This window comes from Oncorhynchus masou, chromosome 25, assembly GCF_036934945.1.
Source record: "Oncorhynchus masou masou isolate Uvic2021 chromosome 25, UVic_Omas_1.1, whole genome shotgun sequence".
Classification (NCBI taxonomy): domain Eukaryota; kingdom Metazoa; phylum Chordata; class Actinopteri; order Salmoniformes; family Salmonidae; genus Oncorhynchus; species Oncorhynchus masou.
In genome coordinates, this window is record NC_088236.1 from 20,522,361 (window position 1) to 20,532,396 (window position 10,036).

A 10,036-nucleotide genomic window follows, 5' to 3' on the forward strand; every position below is an offset into this window, starting at 1 on the left:
TATATGTTTTAAAGTGCTAAGCACCCCTCTCCATGAATATCTCCCTTCAAACAACTAAAATGGATCTATAATAGTGTATAAAGGTGTAACTTGATGGAATTAGGGATGAAGCCCGTTTTAAACTAATAATACTGAAAAAGACAAGTGTATTTACAATCTAACCTGAAAAGATACCTATCAGAGATCATTCAGAGTTTGTATCAAACAATATCAAACAGTCATTCTAAATGAAAGCAAAGATAATAGAAGTTATATTTCATTAATAATTTATTAAAGAAATTGCAAAAGGACATTTCATAAATGCATGTCATCATGGTCCTATAAAATGTTTTGACAAATACATTGGTGGTATCACAAAGTTAAAATGATACAGAGACAAGGCATGTGTTTTCACAGTAACAGGCATTTTCAGGCAGTTTATCTTATTACAGTTATTATTCACCAGCAAATAGGAACCTATGAGGTGCACATTGACAGCCGAGCATTCAACAGAATGCATAGTCAGTCAGGGAGAGCGTCATGTCTCCCTGTTTCTTTGTTCGGGACAACAGCCCCCAGTATTCCCCTTCTCTCCTTTCTTCTTCCAGCACGATGTATCCATACGAACCAGTGCATGCCGCTATTAAGCATGGAGCGCATCTTCGTGGAATAGTCACACTTTGTTGTCTTCGAAGACAGTGGTTTGAATTTAGGCTTCCTCCATTCCAGGACGTTGCTTCTCCTTCTCCTTGCCAGGTGACAGTTCGGCGTCACCTGCCCAACCACCACAGCGTCATTCTAGTGCACTTCAATTCAACTCGTTCAGTAGAGCCGAGAAGAGAATGTTCAACGCAGTTTCAGCATGTGGCGAACCATGCCTACAATCTGGAGGAACTTGTCCTTCTTTCGCTGCTTGAGCGCCATCAGGGCTTTGGCCGTCTCCGCTGGATCTTGGGCGAAGGAGAAGATGCTCCTCACCCTCTCCTCCGCTTTCATGTCCCCCGTTTTCTGGAACAGCCTCATCAGTGCGTCCTGGTTGACATTCTCGAATATGTTGGGAACGGCCTTCTTGCGATGCGCCGTGTCGAATTTGTTCCCGTGGACCGATGGACAGACACGGCGAGAGTCGGAGGATACAACGTAGTTAGACATCTTGTTGGCTCTCTCTTTTTAGCTGGTCCAGCAACTTCTTTGACTGGGGTTGTATGAGGGAGAGGGAACACTACTCGCTCGTGCGCTAGGGATTGGAGTGAGTGAGAACTGTGAGCGCCGCCTGCGATATTTAAAGGGCTGTTAGGGACGCTCATGCTGTCAAGCCCCAGTTACAGAAGTGACATCACTGGTGGTGCTACCCTCCTACAGGGAACGCCTCTGTACTGTTGCTGTGCGCACGTCAAACCGACTGAAACAGTAATTATGTATGATCCAGCAGAGGCAGAGCCTACTGAGGTGCAGGATGAGTGCAAACGTTCTGTAGCCCATATCTACTGTGTATTGAGAAGGTAGTTGTCACAAGTTCAGTAAATACATGTTAACATATCATGTAAACATATATCTGTTCCCACAAAGAACATGTAAAGGAATTTCGATCTCAATTGCCACACACTGTAGCTAGTTGAGTCATTATAGTACAGAATAACTCAAATAGTTATTTCCGTCTATGTCTAAAAAAGCATCACATCCTGTTGATAATAGTTCAAGAGTCCCTGTTTAGATGAGATAGTGTGTGTTGGTTGAGTAGGACCGTAGTTTAGGCCCACTTGTTTCTTCATTGTCTTTTCATTTTCAACCCACACTTCTCATATCTCTGTCTCTGTCACGACTTCCACCGAAGGTGGCTCCTCTTCCTGTTTGGGCAGCGCTCGGCGGTCGTCGTCGCCGGTCTACTTGCTGCCACCGATCCCTTTTCCTTTTCTTTTGGTTATGTCTGTTTTGTGTATCACCTGGTTTCACTTTGGTTAATTAACGGGGTTATTTAATTCCACATTTCCTTTGGGGTCTTGTGCGGGATTATTTTCGTTGAACTGTCAGTGAGGTTGGGGTGCGTTTTATTTAGCTCATGTTCTACGGGGGTTTCCCTGGACTGTGTCTGAGTGGGGGATTTATCCAGTGTATTTTACTGTAGGCCTGAGTCCTGTTGGTTTTCTTTTGAGCTTGTGAAAATCAAACGCCCTTTCTTTGGAACTCGGTTCTCCTGCGCCTGACTCTACACCAACATCTCGTTGAGATCTGACAGTCTCACTTTAAATGAAGAGTAAAAATCTATGCAATCTTTCTGAAGATCCTTGCTATGGTAGTTGGCAAATTGTTTCTACAGTGAGTAATAATCCTCTTACAATTCACTATCCATTCCTGGAGATATCCAAATTAAACCTTGATCAGCTTTAATAAAGGCATCCTGAACATTACTCAAAATGTTCCTTCAGTTGAGCATGAAATTAATATCAGTGTTCATAATGGGAATTCCAAGATGAAGAGAAAGGAGAACAGACATAGATCAAATCAATCAAAATCATTTTGGTTTAATTACAAGTTGCAACAGGGAGACACCTCCAGAGAAATGTCTAACAGGCCTTCTCTGAGAAGGCATTTATAAATGAATCAGACAGTCCAAAATGTTCTGTAAACATCAGCCCAAGAGGCTTGTAGGAAGTCACAACATCAGCTGCTACAAAATCACTGTCTCACATATACAGTACATTATCAGTGTCCCAGGCCCAGAATGGCGTCAAACTTTAACCATAACATTCAACGATGGCAGACATTTGATACTGGCAGTTAAGCAGGTCCAAGGTAGGTTCATCAGTATTATAGTTACAACGGATAATTGTAGAAAGTTAGGTATTGACACATACTTGGTTGAGTCCTGTTTCCCTTCCCCCAAGGGATACATCTGTCTGCGTCTCCCATACCATCAAGTTACACATCAGTCCATATCAACAGTTAATCAAGCACAGGAAGTAGTGAACCAAACAATCCCCAGTACAGTGTTGTATTGTATGTTATGTTACTGGGTCAATCCACTAATTAGATGTTTTTTTGAGTATTGTAACTTGGAAAAAGGCACTAATTTCTTGAAATGACTGACTTTATTTACTGTAAGATGAATATAGGTGACATTCAATCATTCCAGCTAGTAGCACTATAAATACCCTTGGTTATGTTTTCCAAACGGGGAAGGTTTGTCTACTGGCAGGTCTGTCTGGGCTGGAGGTTAGTGAACTGAAACCCATCCCCATAGTGATTGATGGCTGTTGATAACAGAGCGTACATCCCAAATGGCAGCCTATTCCCAATGGGCACTGGTCAGAAGTAGTGTACTATATAGGTTGCATGTGGGACAGAGCCAGAGAAAGGCGTTCCCCTTAAGAGATGTTGGAATATATAAACTTCACTGAATACATAAACCTCAAGGGCACATATCCTGGAAATACCCACTGTGAATGTTCATAGAGCTTCAACCCTCAAGCTACACTCATTCCTCAACCTACACACTACACAACCCCTCATTCACTCTGTTTTTGTACAGGGCTGTCTGTATACTGTCTCGCAACAGGATACCTGGCTGTCTCGCGCTGTCATGGCAGTTATGACAGAGGACACAGAATATTAGCCAGGTTCCGGATTGTCAGAGTCAGCAAAAATGTAATGTTTATGACATAAAGTAGTTCAGAGCAGAGACACAGTCAGATCAGCGCTACACAATGAGATCTCTCAGATCAGCCAGAGGGGAAATGGATGTGCAATGGATTGGGCCGTTCTCCCATACACAGTGTCTCCATATTAACACATTAATAACAAAAGAGTGCTAAATTTACCGAGGGTCAAAGGTCTTATCATTATTCTTCTCCTTGGGGTCAACTCTGTGGAGACACTCTGGGGAGAGTCCTTCTACAGACATAAACCGTTTCAGCTGGCTTGGCAGAACACTTTATTATAGTTAGCCATATCTCAATGTCTGTAGCTACCTCTATCCCCGGTCCCCATGTCTTTCTGTAGCTACCTCTGTCCCATGTCCCCATGTCTTTCTGTAGCTACCTCTGTCCCCTGTCCCCATGTCTTTCTGGAGCTACCTCTATCCCCTGTCCCCATGTCTTTCTGTAGCTACCTCTGTCCCCCTTCCCCATGTCTTTCTGGAGCTACCTCTATCCCATATCCCCATGTCTTTCTGTAGCTACCTCTGTCCCCTGTCCCCATGTCTTTCTGTAGCTACCTCTATCCCATATCCCCATGTCTTTCTGTAGCTACCTCTGTCCCCATGTCTTTCTGTAGCTACCTCTGTCCCCTGTCCCCATGTCTTTCTGTAGCTACCTCTGTCCCCTGTCCCCATGTCTTTCTGTAGCTACCTCTGTCCCCTGTCCCCATGTCTTTCTGTAGCTACCTCTATCCCATATCCCCATGTCTTTCTGTAGCTACCTCTGTCCCCATGTCTTTCTGTAGCTACCTCTATCCCCGGTCCCCATGTCTTTCTGTAGCTACCTCTGTCCCATGTCCCCATGTCTTTCTGTAGCTACCTCTGTCCCCTGTCCCCATGTCTTTCTGGAGCTACCTCTATCCCCTGTCCCCATGTCTTTCTGTAGCTACCTCTGTCCCCCTTCCCCATGTCTTTCTGGAGCTACCTCTATCCCATATCCCCATGTCTTTCTGTAGCTACCTCTGTCCCCTGTCCCCATGTCTTTCTGTAGCTACCTCTATCCCATATCCCCATGTCTTTCTGTAGCTACCTCTGTCCCCATGTCTTTCTGTAGCTACCTCTGTCCCCTGTCCCCATGTCTTTCTGTAGCTACCTCTGTCCCCTGTCCCCATGTCTTTCTGTAGCTACCTCTATCCCATATCCCCATGTCTTTCTGTAGCTACCTCTGTCCCCATGTCTTTCTGTAGCTACCTCTGTCCTATGTCCCCATGTCTTTCTGTAGCTACCTCTGTCCCATGTCTTTCTGTAGCTACCTCTGTCCCCATGTCTTTCTGTAGCTACCTCTATCCCCTGTCCCCATGTCTTTCTGTAGCTACCTCTATCCCCTGTCCTCATGTCTTTCTGTAGCTACCTCTGTCCCCTGTCCCCATGTCTTTCTGTAGCTACCTCTGTCCCATGTCCCCATGTCTTTCTGTAGCTACCTCTGACCCATGTCCCCATGTCTTTCTGTAGCTACCTCTGTCCCCATGTCTTTCTGTAGCTACCTCTGTCCGCATGTCTTTCTGTAGCTACCTCTGTCCGCATGTCTGTCTGTAGCTACCTCTGTCCCCATGTCTGTCTGTAGCTACCTCTATCCCCTGTCCCCATGTCTTTCTGTAGCTACCTCTGTCCCATGTCCCCATGTCTTTCTGTAGCTACCTCTGTCCCATGTCCCCATGTCTTTCTGTAGCTAACTCTGTCCACTGTCCCCATGTCTTTCTGTAGCTACCTCTGTCCACTGTCCCCATGTCTTTCTGTAGCTACCTCTGTCCCCATGTCTTTCTGTGTCTACCTCTGTCCCCGTGTCTTTCTGTAGCTACCTCTGTCCCCGTGTCTTTCTGTAGCTACATCTGTCCCCGTGTCTTCCTGTAGCTACCTCTGTCCCCGTGTCTTCCTGTAGCTACCTCTGCCCCGTGTCTTTCTGTAGCTACCTCTGTCCCCGTGTCTTTCTGTAGCTACCTCTGTCCCCGTGTCTTTCTGTAGCTACCTCTGTCCCCGTGTCTTTCTGTAGCTACCTCTGTCCCCGTGTCCTTCTGTAGCTACCTCTGTCCCCGTGTCTTCCTGTAGCTACATCTGTCCCCGTGTCTTCCTGTAGCTACCTCTGTCCCCGTGTCTTTCTGTAGCTACCTCTGTCCCCGTGTCTTCCTGTAGCTATCTCTGTCCCCGTGTCTTTCTGTAGCTACCTCTGTCCCCGTGTCTTTCTGTAGCTACCTCTGTCCCCGTGTCTTTCTGTAGCTACCTCTGTCCCGTGTCTTTCTGTAGCTACCTCTGTCCCCGTGTCTTCCTGTAGCTACCTCTGTCCCCGTGTCTTCCTGTAGCTACCTCTGTCCCCGTGTCTTCCTGTAGCTACCTCTGTCCCCGTGTCTTTCTGTAGCTACCTCTGTCCCCGTGTCTTCCTGTAGCTACCTCTGTCCCCGTGTCTTCCTGTAGCTACCTCTGTCCCTGTGTCTTTCTGTAGCTACCTCTGTCCCCGTGTCCTTCTGTAGCTACCTCTGTCCCCGTGTCTTTCTGTAGCTACCTCTGTCCCCGTGTCTTTCTGTAGCTACCTCTGTCCCCGTGTCTTTCTGTAGCTACCTCTGTCCCCGTGTCTGTCTGTAGCTACCTCTGTCCCCGTGTCTTTCTGTGGCTACCTCTGTCCCCGTGTCTTTCTGTAGCTACCTCTGTCCCCGTGTCTTTCTGTAGCTACCTCTGTCCCCTGTCCCCATGTCTTTCTGTAGCTACCTCTGTCCCCATGTCTTGAACGCGGCTACCTCTGTCCCCGTGTCTTCCTGTAGCTACCTCTGTCCCCGTGTCTTTCTGTAGCTACCTCTGTCCCCGTGTCCTTCTGTAGCTACCTCTGTCCCCGTGTCTTTCTGTAGCTACCTCTGTCCCCGTGTCTTTCTGTAGCTACCTCTGTCCCCGTGTCTTTCTGTAGCTACCTCTGTCCCCGTGTCTTTCTGTAGCTACCTCTGTCCCCTGTCCCCATGTCTTTCTCTAGCTACCTCTGTCCCCATGTCTTGAACGCGGCTACCTCTGTCCCCGTGTCTTTCTGTAGATACCTCTGTCCCCGTGTCTTTCTGTAGCTACCTCTGTCCCCGTGTCTTTCTGTAGCTACCTCTGTCCCCTGTGTCTTTCTGTCGCTACCTCTGTCCCCGTGTCTTTCTGTAGCTACCTCTGTCCCCGTGTCTTTCTGTAGCTACCTCTGTCCCCGTGTCTTTCTGTAGCTACCTCTGTCCCCGTGTCTTTCTGTAGCTACCTCTGTCCCCGTGTCTTTCTGTAGCTACCTCTGTCCCCGTGTCTTTCTGTAGCTACCTCTGTCCTGTAGCTACCTCTGTCCCCGTGTCTTTCTGTAGCTACCTCTGTCCCCGTGTCTTTCTGTAGCTACCTCTGTCCCCGTGTCTTTCTGTAGCTACCTCTGTCCCCGTGTCTTTCTGTAGCTACCCTTGTCCCCGTGTCTTTCTGTAGCTACCTCTGTCCCCGTGTCTTTCTGTAGCTACCTCTGTCCCCGTGTCTTTCTGTAGCTACCTCTGTCCCCGTGTCTTTCTGTAGCTACCTCTGTCCCCGTGTCTTTCTGTAGCTACCTCTGTCCCCGTGTCTTTCTGTAGCTACCTCTGTCCCCTGTCCCCATGTCTTTCTGTAGCTACCTCTGTCCCCATGTCTTTCTGTAGCTACCTCTGTCCCCATTTCTTTCTGTAGCTACCTCTGTCCCCATGTCTTGAATGTGGCTACCTCTGTCCCCATGTCTTGAAAGCGGCTACCTCTGTCCCCATGTCTTGAACGTGGCTACCTCTGTCCCCATGTCTTGAACGTGGCTACCTCTGTCCCCATGTCTTGAACACGGCTACATCATATGACACCATATGGTGCCACTGATAACCACAATCTCCTCTAATATCAGTAGAAATTCAATAATATTGATATTACGGCCAGTGTTATGAGTAGCTTTCTAGTGGTTTCAATGAGCTGAACTGTTTTTATTTGACGTCTTCTCCATCCTGTCTGTGCATGTTTGGCTTACCTAACCCTAACACAGCTGGAGTTTGACTTGTATCATTGTAGGATATTCTTGCAACTCCCCTGTGTCTGGAGTGGATGATTTCATGCATTGTAGTTTGACACATGATGTCAACCAGCCAGATAACTTGCCCATGTCCTATACTCATTAACAATATAGGCAATGAGACGTTGAAACTCTTCAGTATAATCTTAGTGCTCCTTTATCACACAGAACAGTCTGGGATGCTGCCTGTGTCCCTAATGGCAACCAATTCCCTATTTACTGCATCTCTTTTGACAAGAGCCCATAGGACAGTCCAACTGGACTGTTACAGAACATGTCCGCCGGGCTGCACATTTGAATGTGTTTTCAGCCTGGGTTGTTCGATACGGAGGAAAGCATTGATCATAAAACCAATACTCAGTATTAGCCTTCTAATGGGAAGCCGGCTGCATCGGGTAGAGAAAACAGGAAAGGGCAGGGTTATTGGGTATTACCCTGCTGACAAATGTGTCCAATATGGACGTCAAGCTCTGTTGTTTACTAGGCTACTGACGTTCAGAAGAGCACAGTTATTCAAGCAATAAGGCCCGAGGGGGGTGTGGGTGTGGTATATGTCCAATATACCATGGCTATAGGCTGTTCTTACGCACGAGGCAACGAGGAGTGCATGGACACAGCTCTTAGCCTTTTTGGCAACATATCACAAACTCCCGAGGTGCCTTATTGCTATTATAAACTGGTTACCAATGTCATTAGAAAAGTAAAAATAAATGTTTTGTCATACTGTGGTATAAGGTCTTATATACCATGGGTGTCAGCCAATCACCATTCAGGGCTTCAACCACCCAGTTTATAATATGAGATACTGCATTGACATATCATTTTCTTTGTATTGTTGCTATAGTTCTGCCCTTCTGTTCTGTTGCTGATCGGCACAGTTCTCTTATCATATAGGGCATGATGATTTCAAATAAAATAAAATAAAATAGTTTTGGTCACATACACATATTTACCAGATGTTATTTTGGGTGTAGCGAAATGCTACAGCTGTATTGACTGCTCTGTCAACTCTGACAACTGATACCAATGACCTGCAGCTGGACAGTAATGGAAATAATATATAATGCTATTCATAACTCACAATAAAAAAGGATTATAAATCCACTGATTCCTATAAGAACAAATCAAAGTAAAAAGTATCAAAAAACTATTTATGTGGTACAAAACTATACCACGCTAAAAATTCCAAAGGAAGCAAATCTGTTGACAGCCAAATTAAATATCCTGGGGCACAGTACCACTGACCAGTGAATAGTGACTCATGGAATGTAACAGGAAATAGAGCACAGCTGACCATAGAGCCCATAGCTGCGTGTTTATGTGTACACATGACCTTCAAAGCACCCTTGTTTGGAAGTCTGATTCCCTTTGAGGAATCTGTAGTGCTGGCAGCAATCATCCCATAACTATGACAGGTTGATTACTGGACCCATTACCCCCTTATTACAAAGGGAATTTATGAGAGTTAATGGGAAGTGCCTCTCCATGGGCCCTGGCTGTGTTTTGAACAGATCTTACCCATGGCACCTCTCCAATGGCAACAGACAGCTAGCTTCTCATAGTATGAACCAGACAAGGCCGGCATACCAGCCACATTCCTGCTTCTGACTGACAGTCTGGCAGGGTCTCAGAGGGATGGAACACGGAACAGGGTCCTAGAACCCAGAATGGAACAGGGCACTGGAACATGGAAGCACTGCAGCTGAACTGCTCTGGGATGGTAAACACCAGCACTGCAGAGGGATATTAAACTGGTGTGTGTGTTTTCTCTCCTGACGGTAACACGAAAACCACACAGCAACGCTTGATTGACTTTTAAAGCCTATTACAGAGAGGAGCTCCTCAGTTGGGGGTCCAATCTATCTGCCTACAGTTATGGGAAATAGTAAAGCTTAGTAAATCATCTAGCGGTGGAAGGTTTACCAGAAGATGTTTTGTGTTTACAAATCTGTGAGGGGGAAAACAAAAACAAATCAGCTTTTTCCTTTTTTTTCTGGGATAAGTTTCATAACCCTCAGGGAGCCTGGTAGAGATGGGTGAGATTGGTCAGAGATTCTGGAGGCAGCACTGGCACACAGAGAGCAGGTGGAGCTACGTATATAGAGCTTGTGTTACCTCTTTCTTCCTCCCACCTCCTCTCCCTCCCTTCTTTACTCCAGGGACAGACCTGAGCACTGTTGGGGAATAATCAGAATTAGTTGGTAACATAGATAAAAATGTTTTATATTCATTATATGCTTGTGAGTTACTTCTCATCAGAATGTCTATTTTTGGATCATACTGTTGGCCGGTTGCAGTTATCTGTTCTCTGACATGGGGTCAGTTACTTGGGCCGCAGAGAGGGG

The 10,036-nt window shown here is 46.3% G+C and overlaps 1 protein-coding gene across 1 annotated transcript; it reads right to left on the bottom strand.

Moving 5' to 3' along the window:
• Nucleotides 1-249: 249 nt before the first annotated feature.
• LOC135513518 (transcriptional and immune response regulator-like) lies at nucleotides 250-1,299 on the bottom strand. Its single transcript, XM_064936395.1, has one exon. It carries the CDS (start codon nucleotides 1,129-1,131, stop codon nucleotides 826-828), a length of 306 nt encoding a protein of 101 aa, XP_064792467.1. The 5' UTR covers nucleotides 1,132-1,299; the 3' UTR covers nucleotides 250-825.
• Nucleotides 1,300-10,036: the final 8,737 nt, after the last annotated feature.